General features: G+C 38.3%; 2 protein-coding genes across 7 annotated transcripts in view; both read left to right on the top strand.

Annotated features, from left to right (window-relative positions):
• LOC108755939 overlaps nucleotides 1-1,374 on the top strand; it is a 4,184-nt gene extending 2,810 nt beyond the window's left edge. For all 3 annotated transcript variants that reach the window (XM_018499391.1, XM_018499389.1, XM_018499388.1), the window contains 2 exons: nucleotides 24-246; nucleotides 326-1,374. In XM_018499391.1, coding sequence (XP_018354893.1) covers nucleotides 24-246; nucleotides 326-1,334 — 1,232 coding nt within the window. In that variant the 3' untranslated portion in view covers nucleotides 1,335-1,374. The remainder of the gene's footprint in view (nucleotides 1-23; nucleotides 247-325) is intronic.
• A 656-nt stretch (nucleotides 1,375-2,030) lies between these two features.
• Nucleotides 2,031-23,756, top strand: LOC108755847 (dynein heavy chain, cytoplasmic). 4 transcript variants are annotated; one of them, XM_018499164.1, is made up of 21 exons: nucleotides 2,031-2,597; nucleotides 4,726-6,338; nucleotides 6,433-6,568; nucleotides 6,639-7,012; nucleotides 7,919-7,990; nucleotides 8,096-11,446; nucleotides 11,520-11,914; nucleotides 11,997-12,307; nucleotides 12,392-12,480; nucleotides 12,679-12,708; nucleotides 12,831-13,977; nucleotides 14,076-14,571; nucleotides 14,864-15,479; nucleotides 15,586-16,380; nucleotides 16,486-16,687; nucleotides 17,539-17,737; nucleotides 18,436-18,553; nucleotides 18,646-19,017; nucleotides 19,099-21,861; nucleotides 21,957-22,154; nucleotides 22,319-23,756. In XM_018499164.1, the coding sequence occupies exons 1-21, from the start codon at nucleotides 2,354-2,356 to the stop codon at nucleotides 22,751-22,753; spliced, it is 13,956 nt and encodes a 4,651-aa protein (XP_018354666.1). In that variant the 5' UTR covers nucleotides 2,031-2,353; the 3' UTR covers nucleotides 22,754-23,756. The 4 variants fall into 4 exon arrangements, with proteins under 4 accessions (XP_018354666.1, XP_018354667.1, XP_018354668.1 ...); XM_018499165.1 differs by lacking the exon at nucleotides 17,539-17,737 and adding an exon at nucleotides 16,928-17,123; XM_018499166.1 differs by lacking the exon at nucleotides 12,679-12,708.
• The last annotated feature ends 618 nt before the right edge of the window (nucleotides 23,757-24,374 follow it).

Raw genomic sequence — 24,374 nt, 5'->3', positions numbered from 1 at the left:
CTTTTTTAAATATATATTTTTATAGAGATTGTACAACATCTATCTTCTGGTACAATCAGAAATGTTATATTTATTAGCTATTGCATATGATAGCAATACTTGGATAAAGTCCTGCCAGAAAATTCCTGAAACAGAATTAGCCCGTATAATTCATATTTTAGCTAAAGAATTAACAGTATATAAAGTTAAATTGTCAGAAATTATTAATGCGTATCGTACTTGCAAAACAGAACCAGTTCGATATAAGTAAGTTGAAAGATGTTTATTACAGTTGTATTTATGTTTATTACAATAGTAACATATTACAAGAGATTTTTTTTATTAGAACGCAGAACAAAGCTAAGTGGCACGATCCAACTATCCAATTGGATTTGGCATCCTATAAATTGCAATTAGCTTACAATCAAGTTTTTTCAACATTTAAAGATATTGATGATTGCATTAATCAGGATATTGGTATCGATAATGAAACAGCTGATACATTGATGCAAAAGTTAGATAAAGCATTCAAGGAGATTGACACAGCTAAAAGCCTGGCAGAATTTGTCGTCCTGTTGATGGCAAGATCAGGAATCAGTGATCTGAGAAGCAATCAACCTGTAATCGATGATGCAACGATCAATCAGAATCTCGATTTGCCAGTAATAATCGATTCAGATCCACAGATACTTGACGAGGTATTTGAAGAATATATCAAAGAGGAATATTTAAAACCATTAGACGAAGATACAGATGAATACTCATTAGAGCAACAAAAGTTAGATAAACTTCTAGCGAAAAATTTTATGAGCGAGTTGAAAGAAGCTTTAGTTGATAAACATAAGTCTATGTCTGAACGAGAGTCCAGGGCATTACAACGTATATATAAAAATATGTCAAGGAATCCTGTATCGAGTACTGAGGATAACAAGGATTACCAGTTTTCACCTGCTCCACCTCCAATGCCTTCTAACTACATATGGTCATCGTCATCAAGCGACAATAATTTAGATCGCAGAAGAGTGATTTCTTCTATTTATAAAATCAAAAATGATAATTCATCTGTCCATGGAAAAATCAGTGAGTTAGATGAAAACGAACTTGTAGGAGAGCTGAAACAAAAGAACATTTTTGATAAATCATCCATCGAAGTCTGTGAGAATAGAGATGAAGAATCGGTTACATCTATGCCACAGATTCTTCTCGAAACCCAAGCCATGCGATTTATCACAAAACTACCGCCACCTTTTCTTCATGAGGAAACGTTCATAGGAAGCGGAGAAAATTCTGAGGATGAGATTATAAATAATGCAAGTGATAGTGAGGAAAATAATGTGCGTGAAAACTCTGAATAATAAAGAGATAAGTTTGATTTATATTTTAAACTGATTAATTTTCCACAGCTCTCTATATATATATATCTTTCTATCTTATTTTTCAAATTCTCATTTTAAATTCTGAATAAAGTATAGTACATTTATATTTAATGACAGTGAAAAACATTTACTTACCTTAGGATCCTTATTTTATAAGCAGAATTTTTGAACAGATATCAACAATTAACAAAAAATCGAAATATTTTTTAGCCGCCTATTGCACTCTCGTTCCTCTTGCACTCTCATTTTTATGTTTTCTCTGCAATAATCCTTACATTATGCTTATCATCATCAATAAAGCATCAAAGATAGACAATCTATAGATGAAGTTCGCATAAATCTTAAAATTCAAAATAATTACTTTATAATGCTATATTAATTTTATAATTTATTATTTTGTATTTCGTAAGCATATGCATATATTTATGACTCAATAATCAACAATTTTTTTTTATTGCGAGTTTGACTGTGCATACAAGTGAAAAGTATTATTACATCATAAAAATATGTATTCTTATTTACAAAGTATTATAATAAAAAATTTAATATTGCATTAAACGTGTGTATATAAATTAAGTATATTTATATATGATAAATTTTATACCAACAATCGATAATGTCGATATTTATCAAATACCTTTCATCTTCCATTGATAAGAAAAATTAATTGTCTAGAGGCTCGATAGTTATCGTCCAATGTAATTGTCAGCTGTGGCATCAATTTGCAAAGTTGAAAGTGCAAATCATAGATAAAGCTTCGAACTTATCGAGTTCATTCGGAAGCTCGAAGAACCGCATAGTTCGTGACGTTCGTGTTAATTCGTGCGTGCTCGTGCCGCTCGTGTCGCCTTCAGTCGCTTGACAGTTCATTCCGGCGGTGGAGGGGGTCGGTGATCGTTCGCTTTACCCCTCCGGTGATCACGATCATCCACCGAAAGACGATCCTAAAGCAGTGAACGAGTGGTAGCGATCGAGTGGCAGGTACCAATCGACCCGGCATGGGCGATTCCTTGGACGGCTCCGGGGAACCGTCCCCGGAGTCGCAGAACGTCGCGATCGTCGAGTATCCGACGTTCGCCAGCTATCTACGTAAGGCCGTCACCGTGCTGCTACCGGACGAGGATGTGGTGCCGCCCGCGTTCAGCCTGGCGCTCGACGACCGTTATAACCAGGATTGCATCCGCAAGTTCCTCGGCGATTCGCAAGTCAGCTCGCTCTACGTGCAAAGGAGTTCGAGCAAAGGTAAAGCGCGAGATCGATCGATTATTATATCATCGTTCTTTCGTCATTGTTCTCGTTCTCTCCGGGAATGACGAGAATCGGCCGTCAGTCGGCGACCGGCCGATGCGAGGCTCCTCCATTATCAAATACATTAACGAGCTACGTGCAACGGTACATTCGCACGTATATGTACATACACGATTTTATAGGTAGACTCATCCTGCAAAATCAATCGCGGCGTGTTCACGCCCCGCTCTCCCGCCAAATATGACTCATTCGAGCTGATGAGATCGATAAGTGCGTATCGGCGCATATCGATTAATTACGTAGGCGACGCACAATTCATTCCTTCATGATCTTCACCTCGATTCCCATCGACATTCTCGCAATTCTCACGCGTGCTTGCATCGCGGCTTGGCGAACGCGCAGTGGTTAACGCGTAATTTGATAACAAATCCGTGGATTCTGCCGCGTTTGCGCTTTACTGCGCAGGCATCGTCTACGTGTAATCTCCGTTAGATTTATAATCTTGGCGATAAACATTACTCCTCTATTTTTATGTGTTAATCATTGAATAATGAAATTTTGTGTGTGTGTGTGCGCGCGCGCGCATGTATGACTATTATACAGGGTGTTTCAGAAATAGTTTGCCAAACTTTAAGAGCATATTCCATTCATTGTAAGGATGAAAAAAAGTCATATAAACATGGGCTCGGAAATGCTTTTTTTTCCAAGTTATAAACATTTTTTTTATTTTATACTTATACATATATTTTATTTTATACTTACATCTATATTTTATCTTCATTCTTAAATGTTTAAATGAAAACTGATTCCAATTCCATACAGACCTATCTAATATCTTTTACCCGTATTCATAGTTCTTCCTTGAGGAATAAGGACTCCTTGTTCCTTATTTCACGTTTCATAAACCTTCCTTGATCAAACAAGGAACTTTATTAGCTTCCTTTTTTCAAGGAAGGTTACGAGCTTCCTTGAGGAGAAGGTGCAGCCTTCATAAACAAACTACCAAATTTAGTTCATTACACTGATCTTTGTATTTTCGATAGCTTTTAATTTAGACCTGTCGCATCGATAATTATTTTCGATAGTTTTTTTTTCCGAAAATAAACTGCGTCAAAAGTATTTTCTCTGTCTTCGTATAATAAGTATTAAAACGAATCCGATTTGAAGCACTGATGCATATTAAAGCCGTTGTACATTGACTTAATTTGAGTATAAAAATAAAATGCAAATATTTCGAATTATGAAATACATATTTTACCTAACAATAAAATATATTGAGTATTTCACAATTTAATCGATTTCCATGTTTATTTATAAACATATATTTATGTTATTTTGTGTATGTATAACAGTTTTAATGTGCATCAGTGCGCAGTGAGTGCGTCTAATCAAATTCGCTATTAATTTTATTTTTGTCCATTATTGTTGCAAAATGCTTAATCACGACTTTATTTAATTAACAATGCTTTTATAATCTTTATTATTTGTAATTCATGATATTAGGTTTGCATATATTATATATTATGACATGCTGCCTTCAGTAGGCTATTAAAATTCCTAAAATATTCCTTCGGGAAGGCAGACTTAAGATCCATTTATGAAACAAGGAGGCCTTGGAGAATCGAGGAATCTTTCATGGAGGCTTTCTCCATCCTTAAAATAAGGAAGAATTATGAATACGGGTGATTGTTTACTTTAGAAGGTGGAATAGAAGCACAATTCATAAAACGTCGAAGCGAGGCATGCCATCTGACATAAACACATACAATTTAAATAAGAAATGTTTATAACTTGGAAAGGAAGCGTTTCCAAACCCATATTTATATGACTTTTTCATTCTTACAATAAGTGGAATATGCTCTTAGAGTTTGGCCAATTATTTCTGAAACACCCTGTATATATTTTTAATACTCTAATGTTCTTCATGTGAATATACTTTAGCAGTCAATTTAAATATTTAAATCTCTGTTTTAAGTTAGATCTTGTCTAGACAAGATATTGATAAATTCAATATTTTGTTTTTTTTTATTTCTTTCTGAAATTAACTATTATTGTGATAATTGTTAAAAAACTAAAATTGAATTAAATCCTTTATGTATTAACCAAAGCACTCTCTTTACAGAAGAAGATAGTGGCGAGGGAGATGAAGACAAGGAGAATGCCACTTATTATTTATCAAATGAGATACACTTTTCAAATCCAAAAATGGCCTCCCTAGTTCTAACAAAACGTGGTCTTGTTGTCGAGGCTGATAAATCCATTCATTCGCAAGTGCGTCTGATTACGTTCTCTGATGGGCCACCGTATGAAACTTTGCACGCGATAAGCAAAACCATGGCACCTTATTTCAAGAGTTACGTGAAGGAAACAGGTCGCGCCCATAGGGATGGGGATAAAATGGTACCATTAGTCGAGAAGAAGATTGCAGAACTTGAAATGGGCCTGCTGCATTTACAGCAGAATATCGATATCCCTGAGATCTCGTTACCGGTTCATCCGATCGTCGCGCAAGTTATTAAACAGTGCGAGGAGGAGGGTCGTAAACCGAAAGTCGCAGATTTCGGCGACAAGGTCGAGAACTCGACATTCCTGAATCAGTTGCAGAATGGTGTCAACAAGTGGATAAAGGAGATCCAGAAGGTGACGAAATTGAACCGTGATCCGGAATCGGGTACGGCCCTTCAGGAGATATCGTTCTGGTTGAACCTCGAGAGAGCATTGCATCGCATTCAGGAAAAACGGGAGAGCATCGAAATCTCCCTGACGCTCGATATACTCAAGCATGGCAAGCGGTTTCATGCCACCGTCAGTTTCGACACTGACACCGGCTTGAAGCAAGCGCTAGCCACCGTCAACGATTACAATCCACTGATGAAAGACTTTCCGATCAATGATTTGCTGTCAGCTACTGAACTTGAACGAATACGCAGCAGCGTGCAGCAGATATTCATGCACTTGAGGAAAATCAGAAGCACCAAGTATCCCATTCAAAGAGTGTTGAGATTGGTAGAGGCTATTTCGAGGGATTTGGGACAACAGTTGCTCAAGGTGCTGGGTACCCGACGCCTGATGCACATTCCATTCGATGATTTCGAGAAAGTCATGGCTCAATGCTTCGAAGTGTTCACCACTTGGGATGACGAGTACGACAAACTTACAGGGTTGTTGAGGGACGTTGTAAAGAAGAAGCGCGATGAACACATGAAGATGGTATGGAGAGTACTGCCGGCGCATAAAAAGTTGCAGTCGAGGATGGAGCACATGCGCCGCTTCCGACGTCAGCACGAACAACTGAGAACTGTGATAGTTCGCGTGCTCAGGCCTACCGTACGCCAGAGCAGCAATACTTCCACGATGGAGAACGCCGATAACGATAACGTGAAGGTGGAATTCGCGCTGGATGCCGCCGACGCCAATGCTATCAGCGAAGTTAACTTGGCGTACGAGAATGTAAAGGAAGTGGATTGTCTAGACATTACCAAGGAAGGACAGGAGTCCTGGGACGCCGCGGTGCACAGATACGAGGAGCGTATCGAGCGCGTGGAAGCGCGAATTACCGCACACCTCCGAGATCAATTGGGCACGGCCAAGAACGCGAATGAAATGTTCAGGATATTTTCACGATTTAACGCGCTCTTCGTACGGCCGCATATTCGAGGCGCCATCAGAGAGTATCAGACGCAACTTATACAGAGAGTCAAAGACGATATCGAGGCCCTGCACGAAAAGTTCAAGGTATTAAATGAATATTAAGACCGCTTTAACTTTAGACAGACTTGCAGCTTAAATAAATGTATACATCGTAATGACTGCGATAAATTCTTTGTAGGTTCAATATGCGCAAAGCAAATGCTGCAGAATGAGTATGGTGAGAGATTTGCCACCTGTAGCTGGATCGATAATATGGGTCAAACAAATCGATTACCAATTGACAATGTATTTAAAACGGGTCGAGGATGTCCTAGGTAATCTCTCTTTCAATTTTTGAACTATAGAAAATATTTTCTCAACTTAACGTTACATGTGTGTATTTAGGCAAAGGATGGGAAAGTCATATCGAGGGCCAGAAACTGAAAGCCGACGGAGATAGCTTCCGTATGAAACTGTCAACGCAAGAAATTTTTGATGACTGGGCACGCAAGGTGCAGGCACGAAATCTTGGTGTAACTGGACGTATCTTTACGATCGAGAGCGTGCGTTCAAGAACAGGGCGCGGCAATGTGCTAAAATTGAAAGTGAATTTCCTTCCTGAGATTATTACGTTATCTAAAGAAGTGAGAAATTTGAGAAATCTCGGATTTCGTGTGCCTCTACCTATCGTGAATAAGGCTCACCAGGCGAATCAATTGTATCCCTTCGCCATCAGTCTGATTGAAAGCATCAGAACTTACGAGAGAACATTGGAGAAGGTAAGATAATTGATAATAATTTCTTAGTAATCATTATTCAGAAGTTAAACAATTTCTAGCAAATGATCGATTTCTTTTTTTCTGGATGTTGTTCCGCATATTTTATAAATTACAATAATATAGGCAACTTAAAGCTTTAACAGTCCGAACAAAACGATAGATTACGCTAGGGTAATAGTGCCAGGTATTGGAGGGTAAATGTTAGAATAATTGATATCTCTAATTTCTTGGATCTCCAATATTTAATTTATAATTTTTAGCTTACCAATCGGAGTCCCCATTGTCCCGCACTAAAGGTAGTCAATACTTGACGCTTCCAGGAATTATGCATCTTGCCTATATATGCAAATGCATTATTGTCTGCCTGCTTAGCTATTGTAGATAAATCTGTAATGCAAGATAACACATAATTTATTTTTTTACTTTTTTTACTGATTTATATATTTAACGAATGTTACGTCAATTATTTTCAAATACATGTAGGCTTGTACGGATGTGCGGGAGGTCTGAAGTTACAAGCATTTTTAAATTACTTAGAAATTTCATAAATATTCTAAAGGAGAAAATGTAAACCAAAATTTTAAATAAAACTAATTAGTATAAAGGCGGATATATATGCAATTATAAATTTGCAATACAAATCTATTTAAATTTTAAGAAATGAGGCTATCCGCATGTCCGAAAAGTTGCTTGGAGGCAATACATATCATTGTTTCGTCTATTGATATGAATATACCAATTATCATAAATATTATCACATATGACTACATTATCTATATTAAATTTTTAAGTATGCATACTCCTGAGTTCGGTATTGAATGATAACTTGTAATTTATGTCGTAAAATTGTATTGAGATTATTACGCATTGCAAATTAAAAAAATAATGTTACAAATCTCTTCTTAGATCGAGGATAAAGCCAGTATTATTCCTTTAGTCGCTGGTATGCGTAAGGATGTCTTAGCATTGATTTCCGAGGTAAGTCATCGTTTTATATAAAATTTGTGATATATTCACTATTCTATATTTGCTTTCTATATATCATGTTTCTAATAATACAACTGTACTTGATTGTCTATATAGGGTATCGCGCTAGTTTGGGAGAGCTACAAACTCGATCAATACGTGCAACGTTTGTCGGATGCTGTCGTGTCGTTTCAAGAAAGGGTCGAAGATCTTTTAGTTGTGGAAGAACAATTAGATGTGGATGTTCGTTCTCTTGAAACGTGTCCTTATTCCGCAAACACGTTTGCCGATATACTGTCAAAGATACAGAAATCAGTAGATGAATTATCTCTGAAGAATTATTCTAACTTACATATCTGGGTAGCAAGACTCGACGAAGAGGTGGAGAAAAATTTGGCTGCCAGATTGGAAGCTGGAATAAAAGCGTGGACTGATGCTTTAACCGGTCACAAAAAGGAAGTGGATTTGAGTATGGACACGGACGCTCCTACACAGCCGACGCATAAACCCGGCGGCGATCCTAAAATTCAAAATCAGATTCATGAAGTCCGAATTACCAATCAGACTATGTATTTATATCCTAGCATCGAAGATGCAAGGTTTCAGATAATGCAACAATTATTTGCATGGCAAGCAATTGTTACTTCGCAGGTCCGTCTCCAAAGCTCGAGATATCAAGTCGGACTAGATAAACCTGAATCAGGCACATACAGAAATTTACTTACAAAATTACCCACTGGAAAGCAACCGTTGGAGGCAGCATACGAAGCGGTTGAATCCAAGATGAAGGATGTTGCAGATTATGTCGATCAATGGCTACGCTATCAAGCCCTTTGGGATTTGCAGCCAGGCAATCTTTATGGCAAATTGGGCGAAAATATTAATTTATGGATGAAATGTCTCAATGACATAAAGAAAACAAGAACCACATTTGATACTTCCGATACGAGACGTGAATTTGGACCTGTGATTATAGACTTCGCGAAGGTGCAGAGTAAAGTATCCCTAAAGTACGATTCGTGGCATAAAGAAACTTTGGGTAAATTCGGGACACTTCTGGGTAATGAGATGGCGAGCTTTCACTCTCAAGTATCGAAATCTCGGAGCGATCTAGAACAACAATCCATCGAAGCAGCTAGTACATCTGATGCAGTCGGTTTTATAACATATGTGCAATCTCTGAAGCGTAAGATGAAAGCATGGGAGAAACAAGTAGACATATATCGCGAAGGTCAAAGAATACTCGAACGTCAAAGATTCCAATTTCCATCTTCTTGGTTGCATGTGGATAATATAGAAGGAGAATGGGGTGCATTTAATGAAATAATCAAACGCAAAGATACTAGTATTCAAACTCAAGTTGCGTCCTTGCAAATGAAAATCGTCGCTGAAGATAAAGCGGTTGAAACAAGAACTACCGATTTCCTCAGTGACTGGGAAAGGGGTAAACCGGTGGAAGGCCATTTACGACCAGACGATGCTTTGCAACAGCTGCAATTATTCGAGAGTAAATTTGCTAGGCTTAAAGAAGAGAGGGATAATGTAGCCAAGGCCAAAGAGGCGTTAGAATTGCAAGAACCAGGCGGAATATCGACCAGTGAGGATAGAATGCAGGTAGTATTTGAAGAGCTACAGGACTTGAGGGGAGTTTGGTCAGAATTATCAAGAATATGGGCACAAATTGATGAAACGCGAGAGAAACCTTGGCTTTCTGTACAACCGCGGAAATTGCGCCAACAATTGGATACAATGATGGCGCAGTTGAAGGAACTTCCAGCGAGATTGAGGCAATACTCATCTTACGAATACGTAAAGAAAATGTTGCAGAGTTATACGAAAGTAAATATGCTGATTGTAGAACTGAAATCTGACGCGCTCAAAGAAAGGCATTGGAAACAATTGACAAAACAGCTCAGAGTAAACTGGGTACTGAGCGAGCTTACTCTCGGCCAAGTCTGGGACGTAAATCTTCAAAAAAATGAAGGTATAGTTAAAGATATTATTCTCGTAGCTCAGGGCGAAATGGCACTCGAGGAGTTCTTGAAGCAAGTACGCGAGTCATGGCAAACATATGAATTGGACTTGATAAATTACCAAAATAAATGTAGACTGATTCGTGGTTGGGATGATTTGTTCAATAAGGTGAAAGAACATATCAATTCAGTGGCAGCTATGAAACTATCGCCATATTATAAGGTATTTGAAGAAGAAGCTTTGACGTGGGAAGAAAAATTAAATAGGATTAATGCTCTATTCGATGTATGGATAGACGTACAGCGACGATGGGTTTATCTCGAAGGCATCTTCTCCGGTAGCGCAGATATCAAGACGTTGTTACCAGTGGAAACATCTCGTTTCCAAAGTATTAGTTCCGAGTTCTTGGGACTCATGAAGAAAGTCTCCAAATCCCCTATGGTTACAGATGTACTGAACATTCCTGGCGTTCAAAGAGCGCTCGAACGTCTTGCTGATCTTCTTGGCAAGATACAAAAGGCATTAGGAGAATACCTAGAAAGAGAACGAACTTCTTTCCCACGATTTTACTTTGTCGGCGACGAGGACTTGTTAGAGATTATTGGTAATAGCAAAAATGTTGCAAGGTTGCAGAAACATTTCAAAAAAATGTTCGCTGGCGTAGCAGCTATTTTATTGAACGAAGACAACACGGTTATCACTGGTGTTGCTTCACGCGAGGGTGAAGAAGTTATATTCCAGAATCCGGTATCTACAGTAGATCATCCTAAAATCAACGAGTGGTTGTCGCTTGTGGAGAAAGAAATGCGCGTAACGCTTGCTTCAAGCCTTGCGAAAGCAGTACAAGATATTAAACAATTTAAGGACGGAAATATAAATCCACAAGCATTTATGTCCTGGTGCGACAACTATCAAGCTCAGATAATAGTTCTAGCTGCACAAATTTTATGGTCAGAAGACGTAGAAGCGGCTCTTCACGAAGTGCAAGCAGATCCGAGCAAAAATTCGTTGGAGAGAGTTTTGATACAAGTGGAAGGCACGTTGAATGTCCTGGCTGATTCTGTTCTTCAAGAACAGCCACCTTTAAGGAGAAAGAAGTTGGAACATTTAATCAACGAATTTGTACACAAACGCACTGTTACAAGACGATTGATCGCTAACAGAGTTTCGAATCCAAAAGCCTTCGAATGGCTGTGCGAAATGAGATTTTATTTTGATCCTAGGCAAACAGAAGAGCTTCAGCAACTTACAATACATATGGCAAATGCTAAGTTCTTCTATGGATTCGAATACTTAGGAGTACAAGATCGGCTGGTACAGACACCGTTGACCGACAGATGCTACTTAACAATGACGCAAGCATTAGAAGCTCGACTTGGTGGTTCACCATTCGGACCTGCTGGTACAGGAAAGACTGAATCTGTGAAAGCATTAGGCCATCAGCTCGGAAGATTCGTATTGGTATTTAATTGCGACGAAACATTCGATTTCCAGGTAAATACAAAAATTAGCTTAATAATATTAGTAAAGAGAAATGTATAGTTTATATTGTCATTATTTTTTATAGGCAATGGGTCGTATATTTGTTGGTCTCTGTCAAGTGGGTGCGTGGGGTTGTTTCGATGAATTTAATCGTTTGGAAGAACGAATGTTATCTGCCGTTTCTCAACAAGTGCAGACGATTCAGGAAGCACTCAAGAGTCAGATGGAAGGCAAGAAAGAAGGAACCCTTTGTGTCGAATTGGTTGGAAAGCAGGTTAAAGTCTCCACCGACATGGCTATATTCATCACCATGAATCCCGGATATGCCGGACGATCCAATCTACCTGACAACCTGAAGAAACTTTTCAGGTCGCTTGCTATGACCACACCTGATCGGCAACTGATCGCTGAAGTGATGCTCTTCAGTCAAGGTTTCCGATCAGCAGAAAAATTGGCGTGTAAAATTGTGCCATTCTTCAAGTACGTATTTTATACATATAAGTATTTTTTTGTTATTAGCAAATAATGTTTGTTACATTATCGAATCTTTCTCTCTTCCTAGGCTTTGCGATGAACAGCTTTCTAATCAATCCCATTACGATTTCGGACTACGTGCACTTAAATCTGTGCTGATTTCTGCCGGAAACGTAAAACGCGATCGTATTCAAAAAATCAAAGAAGGCATGCAGAGCCGTGGCGAAACCAATATCGACGAAGCCTCGATTGCTGAGAATCTACCTGAGCAAGAAATACTTATTCAATCTGTTTGTGAGACGATGGTTCCCAAATTAGTTGCTGAAGATATTCCATTATTATTCAGTTTACTCAGTGATGTATTTCCCAACGTGAATTACATTCGCGCGGAAATGAAAGGTAAATTATATTTCAATAATGTGTATCTTTACAGATAGAGATGGTTACACAAATCTCTATATAAATGTACGCATTTTATTTCAGGATTGAAGGATCAAATCAGGAAAGTTTGTACTGAAGAATACCTAGTTTGCGGCGAAGGAGATGAACAAGGAGGTGCTTGGCAAGAAAAGGTAATACATTTTTTTTTTAATAGAAAAGGATGCTTAACTAATTTTAATTATAATTTTAACTATTCTTATACACTATCAATACTAATAAAGAGATACTAATTATATTCACTGAAGATAATAATTATCTCTTATGTATTTTACAAATACATTAATAACATGCTTAAAGACTTAATTTTCATATTGTTTATGCATACTAAGGATTTGGTCGGTGAGACATGGGTAGAGAAGGTGAGATAAATCTAAATATAATCGTGTCTATAATTATTAATATATTTTATTTACTTTCTTTTGTTATATCGTGAATTATCTTTATTTTTTGCACTCTTCTATTTATTATATTATTTATTTAGGTACTTCAACTATATCAAATTTGTAACTTAAATCATGGATTAATGATGGTTGGCCCGAGTGGATCTGGTAAAACAACGGCCTGGAAAGTGCTGCTTAAAGCGCTGGAGCGATTTGAAGGTGTGGAAGGTGTCGCTCATGTAATTGATCCCAAAGCGATTAGCAAAGAAACATTGTACGGCGTGTTGGACCCAAATACGCGCGAATGGACGGATGGTTTGTTCACGCATATATTGAGGAAGATAATCGACAACGTCAGAGGTGAAATCAACAAGCGACAATGGATCATATTCGACGGAGATGTCGATCCGGAATGGGTCGAGAACTTGAACTCGGTGTTGGATGATAACAAGCTTCTTACTTTACCTAATGGTGAACGCCTGAGCTTACCGCCGAATGTGAGAGTTATGTTTGAAGTGCAAGATCTTAAGTACGCTACTTTGGCCACCGTGTCGCGATGCGGTATGGTTTGGTTCTCAGAGGATGTGCTATCAACGGAAATGATATTTGAAAACTACATGCTACGACTACGAAACATCCCATTGGAAGACGGCGAGGAAGATAATCTTGGCAAGAAAGCTTCGGATAAGGAAGACACTATATCACCTGCGTTAACGGTGCAGAGAGAAGTCGCCAGCATCATGCAGAGTTACTTCGCGCCTGATGGTTTAGTAGTGAGGTGCTTGGAGTATGCCATGAAGCAGGAACACATAATGGACTTTACGCGCTTGCGAGCTCTTAGTTCTCTATTCTCCATGCTAAATCAAGCCGTTCGCAATGTACTACAGTACAATCACTCTCATATCGACTTTCCTTTGCCGGGCGAACAACTGGAACGTTACATGCCCAAGTGCTTGGTTTACGCGCTTTTATGGAGCTTTGCGGGAGACGCTAAATTAAAAGTTAGATCCGACTTGGGTGACTTTATTAGATCTATCACAACTGTACCTTTACCTTCTCAAAATAATATACCTATTATAGACTTTGAAGTAAACATACATGGTGAATGGTTACCGTGGAGCAACAAAGTTCCTCAAATTGAAGTAGAGACTCACAAGGTAGCTAGTCCGGATATTGTCGTACCGACTTTAGATACCGTGAGACACGAGAGTCTACTATATACTTGGTTGGCTGAACATAAGCCTTTAGGTAAGTGATTACTTGTAACAAACATATGCATTATTGCTATATTATTTTTATGTATTTAAATATATTAAATATATTGTTTTTTTTTTTTGCATATTTAGTGCTCTGTGGACCACCTGGTTCTGGTAAAACCATGACTTTATTCTCTGCTTTGCGAGCACTTCCAGATATGGAAGTTGTCGGACTTAACTTCTCTTCCGCGACGACACCCGAACTGTTACTCAAAACGTTTGATCACTATTGCGAATATCGTAAAACGCCTAATGGCGTTATACTCTCCCCAGTTCAATTGGGCAAATGGCTGGTTTTGTTCTGTGACGAAATTAATTTACCCGATATGGATAATTATGGGACGCAACGTGTGATCTCTTTCTTGAGACAATTAGTAGAACACAAAGGATTTTATAGAACCAGTGATCAAGCATGGGTTACTCTGGAAAGAATTCAGTTTGTAGGTGCTTGTAATCCGCCTACAGATCCTGGCAGGAAACCTCTTAGTCACAGGTTCTTGCGACACGTACCTGTTATTTACGTTGATTATCCTGGCGAAACTTCACTCAAACAGATTTATGGCACATTCACGCGTGCCATGCTCAGGTAAAAATTTTTTGAAGTATGAAATGTACGTTCTCGAGAAATAGGTTATTATTTTTGTTTTATCTTTTTTTAGTTACAATCTTCAATTAAATCTTATGTTAACGAAACGTATATGAAGTGAACAATCGAACTTCATGCTAGTTGCAAATTACTTTCAATATTATACATTATTTCAAGAATTGTTCATTGTTTATATTTATTTGTAATACTCATAAAATATATTCTTTTTTTGTAATAAAAACATTATCCAAATATCAATTAATACAAGAGAAATTTTTCTGCAAAATTATAGATTGACGCCTAATCTGAGAGGCTATGCGGAACCTTTAACGAATGCAATGGTGGAGTTCTATCTGGCCTCCCAGGAAAGATTTACTCAAGACATGCAGCCACACTATGTATACTCTCCGCGTGAAATGACACGTTGGGTGCGCGGCATTTGCGAAGCTATTAGACCGCTTGATAATCTCTCCGTGGAAGGTCTAGTGCGATTATGGGCCCATGAGGCTCTTCGTCTATTCCAAGACAGATTGGTGGAGGAGTCTGAGAGAGCTTGGACGAACAAGAATATAGATATTGTGGCTCTGAAACACTTTATGTCGGTTGATCGAGAAAAAGCATTGGCCAGACCAATCTTATATAGTAATTGGCTGTCAAAGGACTATGTGCCAGTGAATAGAGAAGAGCTGAGAGATTACGTTCGTGCAAGGTTGAAAGTATTTTACGAAGAAGAGTTAGATGTGCCGCTGGTACTCTTCGATGAAGTTCTTGAACATGTTTTACGGATTGACAGAATTTTCCGACAGCCTCAGGGACACTTATTGCTCATTGGTGTCTCTGGTGCTGGTAAGACTACTCTGTCGAGATTCGTTGCATGGATGAACGGCTTGTCTATTTTCCAAATTAAGGTATTTCCATATTCTGCTTTGTATATATATATCGTTTTGATAATAAATCTTATATTTAATATTTCAATTTAAATACATTCTTTTAATCGATCAATATCTTCAATAGGTACACAATAAGTATACTGGTGAAGATTTTGACGAAGATTTACGGCAAGTGTTGAGACGATCCGGTTGCAAGGATGAAAAGATAGCCTTTATTCTCGATGAATCTAATGTGCTGGATTCCGGTTTCCTCGAACGTATGAATACGTTACTCGCCAACGGAGAAGTACCCGGATTGTTCGAGGGTGATGAGTACACAACACTCATGACACAATGCAAAGAAGGTGCCCAGCGAGAGGGTCTAATGTTAGATTCCAACGAGGAATTGTATAAATGGTTCACCGGCCAAGTTATGAAGAATCTACACGTCGTTTTCACAATGAATCCAAGTACAGACGGTCTGAAAGATCGCGCGGCAACATCGCCTGCGTTATTCAACAGATGCGTGCTGAATTGGTTCGGCGATTGGTCGGACAATGCGTTGTTCCAAGTCGGCAAAGAGTTTACTAATCGTGTTGACTTGGAGAGACCTATGTGGAAGTGTCCGGACTTCTTTCCATCCGTATGTTCGTTGATCCCACCACTACCAACACACAGGGATGCCGTGATAAATGCGTGCGTTTACGTTCACCAAACCTTGCACAAAGCAAACACACGGTTGGCCAAGAGAGGCGCCAGAACAATGGCAATTACGCCGCGCCATTATTTAGATTTTATTAATCACTTCGTCAAGTTGTACCAAGAGAAGAGAAGTGACCTAGAAGAGCAACAGTTACATCTAAATGTCGGTTTGAGTAAAATTGCCGAAACGGTTGAGCAAGTAGAGGAGATGCAGAAGAGCTTAGCCGTTAAATCTCAGGTAAGCATAAACTGAACTTACAAGAAACATTCTTTTGTTTTTTTAATGCTTTTTTTAAATAGAATATAATCTTTTACACATCTATATTATCCTGTTTTCTTATAGGAACTGCAAGCTAAGAATGAAGCAGCCAATGCGAAATTAAGGCAAATGGTCAAAGATCAGCAGGAAGCTAAGAAGAAGAAAGTGCAAAGTCAAGAGATCCAACAACAATTGGCTATTCAAACAGTAGCTATAAATCAGAAGAGAGACGATGTCATGGCAGATCTTGCCTTGGTTGAACCAGCTGTTGTTGATGCTCAAAATGGTATGTATCTTCAACAGTATTCTTTACTGCATTATTATACAAATTTATTGATGAATATTTTGAAGATTAATCAAATAATTATAATTAAATCGTTCAAAATTTTATTTTGAGAAATAATTTGGATAAATAAAATAATTTATCTTTCGTTTAATTGACGTTTTCGAATTAATGCCGTTTTAAAATTACGGTATAATTGCTTTCTGGAATGTTTGCGCTGAGAAATATTTGCATTGAGTGTAGCCGTGAAGGCAATTAAGCGACAACACCTGGTCGAGATCCGATCCATGGCGAATCCGCCCGCTGTAGTAAAACTAGCTCTTGAATCTATATGCCTGTTGCTCGAGGAAAGTGCCACAGATTGGAAGCAGATTCGTACTGTTATAATGAAGGACAGCTTTATTCCTACTATCGTCAACTTCAACACCGAGTACATCACGTAAGGGAGCGACTACTGCGGGCCTGCTGAATGTTCAACGTTCGTGCGTGGGGTTCTAATATAAAACAAGCTATAATTTTTAACAGCTTGATACATGTCTCCCTTAATACATGTCGGTTTCAGCGTCGCTTACTTGCGTCGCTGCGTTATTACAACTGCAAGGAGAACGTACAGTAATAATATCTCAGGAAAAGATATTGCAAATGAAAATATTTTATTAAATCGTTTCCATCTCTTTGCAAATGTAAAGACATAACATGTATGTTACTTACGTTGCCTCTCTTAAGTCTAACACTATAGGTCAGCTATGCAGGAAGGCCAACATCTTTTCTCGCGTAACTTATCATAACTTTGCCTAATGCATGTGCATCTTCTTCTTTGTACTATATAATGTCCTCTTTGATTGTTCGTACAGCGGTGAAATCAATAAAGAAACAGCATTTAGTCGAGGTTCGCTCCATGGCGAATCCGCCAGCGATTGTGAAGGTCGCATTGGAATCTATCTGCTTGTTGCTCGGTGAAAATGCTAGCGACTGGAAATCTATCCGTGCGGTCATCATGAGGGACAATTTTATCAATACTATTGTCTCTAATTTCAGTACCGAGGACATTACGTAAGCATGCATTCATTATTTGTTTTCTTGTTCCGATATGGAGGGACCAACTGTCACAAACTTAGATATATCGCGTACGGTATAATATTAGTGCATAATTGCAATATTTGATTGCATTGATGATTAAAGTATTAATTTATATTTATGACTATTTTTAAACATATTTATTGATTTTATTTTTTGTTATTCAATTATAAATATGACATTTTCTTTAGATATTATAATGAATGAACCAATGTATTTTATATTATTATTTAATTAACATATCGTAACAAGTTTTAATAAATATATTTCTTATAAATACACTTCACTTGGCAAGCAATTTTAAAACTGCTTTAAAAAAGATAATGTGTATAATAACAAGTTTTAACGGCAAAAACCACTTATTACAACTACTGTTATTCTTTTACTGCATGTTAACAATGTCCAATTAATTTGTTACTAACATTAACTAGATCTTGTTTATTGAAAATAATGACATTAATAGTATATAACAGCGTAATATATGAAATGTGTATTAATTTTATTAGTAATTACAATAGGTTTTTAATTTTTTGCCGAATTAATAGTTTCTGATGATAAAAAAAAGTAATTATACAAAATATTTTTATATGACAAAAATGATATATTACAATAGAAATTAAAAAATTATTTAATTTTCGAAAGACAACGAAGAGATTAATGAATTCTTTAATTAGTGATGAGGTGAGAGAAAAAATGAAGAACCGCTATCTAAGCAATCCCGACTATAACTTTGAGAAAGTGAATCGTGCTAGTTTAGCTTGTGGTCCTATGGTGAAATGGGCCATAGCGCAGGTAAATTTTATCGTTTAAAACCTGAAAAAGATGTATATATCATTTTATATAATTTTCAAGAATATAAACCTTAGAGATAAATATATTTCCAGATTGAATACGCTGATATGTTGAAGCGAGTTGAACCGTTGCGCGATGAACTCCATTCTTTGGAACGACAAGCAGAAACTAATAAACTAAAGGGCGAGGAAGTGAAAAATTTGATTGCTCAACTGGAGCAGAGCATAGCGTCCTACAAGGAGGAATACGCTCAACTTATCTCACAAGCGCAAGCCATCAAAGCTGATTTGGAGAATGTACAAGCCAAGGTGGACAGATCAATCGCTTTGTTAAAGTCCTTGGTTATCGAAAGAGAAAGATGGGAAGCAACAAGTGAAACATTTAAGAGTCAAATGTCGACGATAATCGGAGACGTTTTATTATCTTCCGCTTTCTTGGCCTATGCTGGTTATTTCGATCAACACGTAAGTTTCAGCTCTTTCCAATATTTCTTTCTTTTACATTTGGAGTTTTGTTAATTTACAACGGAATGTGTTTTATTTTAGTATCGCCAAAATCTTTTTACCACATGGTGCCAACATTTGCATCACGCAAACTTACAATTCAGACCTGATATTGCGAGAACAGAATATCTTTCCAATCCGGACGAACGTTTGAGATGGCAAGCGAACGCATTGCCAACCGACGATCTGTGCACCGAGAACGCGATTATGTTGAAGCGCTTTAATAGATATCCTTTAATTATCGATCCATCTGGTCAGGCGACGGAATTCATTATGAACGAGTTTAAGGATCGGAAGATCACGAAGACCAGTTTCTTGGATGACTCATTTAGGAAAAATCTTGAGAGCGCTCTACGATTCGGTAATCCCCTTCTGGTTCAGGACGTAGAGAATTACGATCCTATACTGAATCCTGTGTTGAACCGAGAACTGAGACGAACAGGTGGGCGCGTACTGATTACACTTGGCGACCAAGATATAGATCTCTCACCTTCTTTCGTTATCTTCTTGTCGACGAGAGATCCAACGGTGGAATTTCCGCCAGACATCTGCTCACGTGTAACGTTTGTTAACTTCACCGTTACTAGAAGTTCTCTGCAGAGTCAGTGTTTGAATCAGGTACTAAAGGCCGAACGTCCTGACATCGATGAGAAGAGATCCGATCTGCTTAAACTTCAAGGCGAGTTCCACCTGAGATTGCGACAACTGGAAAAGTCTTTGCTGCAAGCGTTGAACGATGCTAAGGGCAAGATTCTCGACGACGATTCCGTGATCACAACTCTGGAAACTCTGAAACAGGAGGCTGCCGACATCAGCAAGAAGGTGGAGGAAACGGACAAGGTTATAGCGGAAATCGAAACAGTCTCACAGCAATACATGCCTCTTTCTCAAGCGTGTTCAAACATGTACTTCACAATGGACAGCCTCAACCAAGTACACTTTTTGTACCAGTATTCACTGAAGATGTTCCTGGACATCTTCACATCCGTATTGTCTCAAAACCCGAAATTATCTGGTATGTCAGATTATGGTCAGAGGCTCACACAAATCACGCGTGATCTATTTTCTGTCTGTTACGAACGAGTTGCCAGAGGAATGTTGCATACGGATAGGTTAACATTTGCTCTACTGCTCTGCCGTATTCATTTAAAGGGTGTACCCTCAGAATCTACCTACGACAGCGAGTTCACATTCTTCTTGCGCGGTAAGGAAGGCGTGCTTAACATCCGGGCGCCTCCGGTACCCAATCTCAGCTCAGAGCAACAGGAAGCGATGATGCGCCTGAGCATAAGATTGCCCGCTTTCAAAAAGCTCGCGGAAAAAATCCAGGAAAATTCGGAATTCGGTGCGTGGTTGCAGTCACCTACACCTGAGACATGTGTACCGAAGCTCTGGGATGAGGAGAAACCGTTGTCACCCACAGGAACAGCAATGCATCAATTGCTGGTAATACAAGCTTTCCGACCGGATCGCGTGATAGCAGCCGCGTCTCTAGTAGTAGCCTCTGCTTTCAACGAATCCTTCATGCCGGCCGCGGAGGCTGAACTCGATTTTGCATCCGTTGTAGAGGACCAATTGAAAGCGACTGTGCCGGCTTTATTGTGCTCAGTACCGGGCTTTGACGCTTCGGGCAGAGTCGACGATCTAGCAGCAGAATTGGGTAAACAAATAGCCAGTATTGCTATTGGATCGGCGGAAGGATTTAATCAGGCTGATCGGGCTATAAATATGGCTGTGAAGGCCGGCAGATGGGTGCTGTTGAAAAACGTACATCTTGCTCCGCAATGGTTGGTGCAGCTGGAAAAGAAGCTTCACAGTCTTCAGCCGCACGCTAGTTTCCGACTGTTCCTAACAATGGAGATTAATTCTAAGGTGCCGGTGAATCTATTAAGAGCTGGTAGAATATTTGTGTTCGAACCGCCTCCTGGCATACGAGCAAACTTGTTGCGCACATTTAGCACCGTTCCCGCTTCAAGGATGATGCGAGCGCCCAACGAGAGAGCCCGTCTCTACTTCCTGCTCGCGTGGTTCCATGCAATCGTACAGGAACGTCTACGTTATGCGCCATTGGGCTGGGCAAAGCATTATGAATTCAACGAGAGCGACTTGAGAGTTGCCTGCGACACTTTGGATACATGGATTGAAGCTACGGCTATGGGCAGGACAAATCTGCCGCCAGAAAAGGTGCCTTGGGATGCTCTAGTGACTCTCCTCTCTCAATGCATCTATGGTGGCAAAATTGACAACGATTTCGATCAACGTCTCCTGGCTTCTTTTCTGCGTAAACTCTTCACTCCGCGCTCCTTCGAAGCTGATTTTGCCCTTGTCGCCAATATCGACGGCGCCCAGGGTAATCAAAGACACATCACGATGCCGGATGGCACCAGACGTGATCACTTTTTAAAATGGATCGAATCACTCTCGGATAGACAGACACCTTCCTGGCTTGGCTTGCCGAACAATGCGGAAAAAGTGCTTCTAACTACAAGAGGAACCGACTTGGTTTCCAAGCTTCTTAAGATGCAGCAGTTGGAGGATGAGGACGAATTGGCGTATTCGAATGAGGAGTCTCTAGATACGCCAAGAGAAGCTGAAGCAGACGGTCGACCATCTTGGATGAGGACCTTGCATAATTCGGCTTCCACTTGGTTACAATTACTTCCCAAGAATCTACCAACCTTGAAGAGAACAGTCGAGAATATCAAAGATCCATTATATAGATACTTCGAGAGGGAAGTCAACAGTGGAGCTAAATTACTTCAAGATGTTATCCACGACTTGGAAGATGTCGTATTAATTTGTCAAGTAAGTGTTTTATTTCTGTTTTATTATTCTCAAATATAAAATGGCCACTGGGCTAATATTGTTTAAGATAACTGTGTTTTATGTATTTTTAACAGGGCGAGAAGAAACAGACCAATTATCATAGAACGATGCTTTCTGAATTAGTAAAAGGTATTCTGCCTGGTGGTTGGAGGAGATATACTGTGCCAAGAGGCTGTACAGTCATACAATGGATTACCGATTTTAGCCACAGGGTTTCGCAACTGCAGGAAGTCTCGCGTTTAGTCTCCCAAGGCGGTGCGAAGGAGATAAAGGTTTATTTCAATTTTCATTATTTTCTTACATTTGCTTCACTGTTCCAGATATTTTATCACTGAATGATATAATTATACTATTTTTCAGAAATATGTTTACTCTTCATTGAATTCGCTCAAATTGATTCGATATAAAATTATCAATCGATTGTGATTGGTTTCAGAGTTTTCCAGTTTGGCTGGGAGGTTTGCTGAATCCTGAGGCTTATATCACAGCAACCAGACAATGCATCGCGCAGGCTAATAGCTGGTCACTCGAGGAATTGCAATTAAACGTAACTATCGGAGACGGCGATAATATTGCCACGGATGACTGTTCCTTTGCTGTTACCGGTTTAAAATTACAAGGTGCGCAATGTAAGGATAATCAATTGTATTTAACTTCAACTATCATGACGGATTTACCAGTCACTATGCTAAGATGGGCGCGATCATCTACGGAGGATATCAGAAATGGCAAATTGTCCTTGCCGGTCTACTTGAACAGCACTCGTACCGAACTGTTATTTACTGTCGATTTGAATATTGCTCCTAGTCAAGAACCGCACAGTTTTTACGAGAGGGGGGTTGCTGTATTAACATCCACCGCTTTAAATTAATAATTGCTTAATTAAAACTGTTTAGAGCAAATTGTATCGTATGTGAAGCAAAGAATATTATCAGGATAAATTGAAAACAGTTTATGATACATTGCATGTTACGTCGTTTGTAAAGAAAAGAAGGCATAGTAACATGCAACTCACTACAAACCTAAAGTATAAAAATATTAAAGAAATATATATTTTACACTGAATTGCTTTCGTATCTCCAAAAGATTTTGTGCTGATTGTATAATTAGGAACGAATATTTTCGACGTATAGAGCATAATTAAGTGTACATCATTCATTTACAAGAATTAACATTTTCATGCAGGAGGTTGTAATATATATATAGTTTATTTAATATTATATACGTTTAGATATAAATATGTATTCTGTAACAAAAGGATTACATTGCGTTTGCCCAGATGTAAATCGATTTATAACATCTTACTAGCATCTAATAAACTCGTATTATAATATCACTTTGTTTTCACTATTTGTAATCAACGTTCAATTATACATATTTTGTTTATCTTTTGATGACCAATCTCTTTGTCGATCCTATAATTTATTCTTATTCATCATTAAATTATCTTAGTCAAATTTTAATACAACAGACTATACGTTTCTTGTGGAAAAATTACCTCAGTCGGATTGCTTTTGAGATATTTCGATATAGTTTATAATTCTAAATAAATGTCTCCACTGCTACAATTACAGAAGATCAAAGGATAAAGAAATATGGAGCTCTGAAGTCATAGAATTTGATTGCTGCCATATTTCAGATAATTTGATGCATCTTTTGCACGTATAATGAATATATGTACGTGTGTATTTGTAAACATTTAATTCTGTATATTCACATGTAAAATATTATGCTTTCACTGTGGAGGAGAAAGAGTTAGAGACTTGATCAAACGGTTATCGAACTAGATATGCTTTGTCTACTGTTTGACTGTCAGTTTTTTAATTCTCAGCAATGAAAGCACAATATTTTATCGCTACTTTCCAAATAATAGAAACCCAGCATGGTTTCTATTATTGTTAATTTTTCTTCAATTTCTAACAATGCTTTAGATCATTTGTGATGCGACTCTAATCAGGCAGCATAAGATCATAGTCGGGACTCTTCGAAACAATTCGATCAGTAATTCCATTTGAACACAACAATTCATTCTTTTGTTTTTCATCCATTGGATAACTGCAGAAAAGTATCTGGCGGTGCTGAAATTTGAACCGAAGTTCAATCTCCTCTGCACTATTAGACATCTGTCTTTGCCATGAGTCGCACAGTCCTAGCTTTTGTTGTTTATTTCTATTTATTTCTTATATAGCAGTTGTAGCAATTATACAGCAGCCAAATGATAATTTGTGAATAGTAAAGTTAATAATTATTCTTATCTGATTTTAAATAAAAGAATAGAGTTCGTAAGCAAGAGAAGACATACAATATCAGAACAATAAACATTAAAAAAATATATTTATTTCACATATATCCAGTACTCTAAACACGAGTAGCGGAATTGTACTAGGATCCGTACTGAACAAATCGTTTAAGTTTAGACCATCGTTGATGTTCGATCATTGGATTGTCTTCTATCTGCTATTCGTATATTTTTGCACAATTAAAACGGTTGA

The sequence above is a fragment of the Trachymyrmex septentrionalis genome, unplaced genomic scaffold (assembly GCF_001594115.1).
Source record: "Trachymyrmex septentrionalis isolate Tsep2-gDNA-1 unplaced genomic scaffold, Tsep1.0 scaffold9, whole genome shotgun sequence".
Lineage (NCBI taxonomy): Eukaryota > Metazoa > Arthropoda > Insecta > Hymenoptera > Formicidae > Trachymyrmex > Trachymyrmex septentrionalis.
The sequence above is the reverse complement of the archived record's forward strand: the minus strand, read 5'-3'. Positions and strand labels throughout refer to the sequence as shown.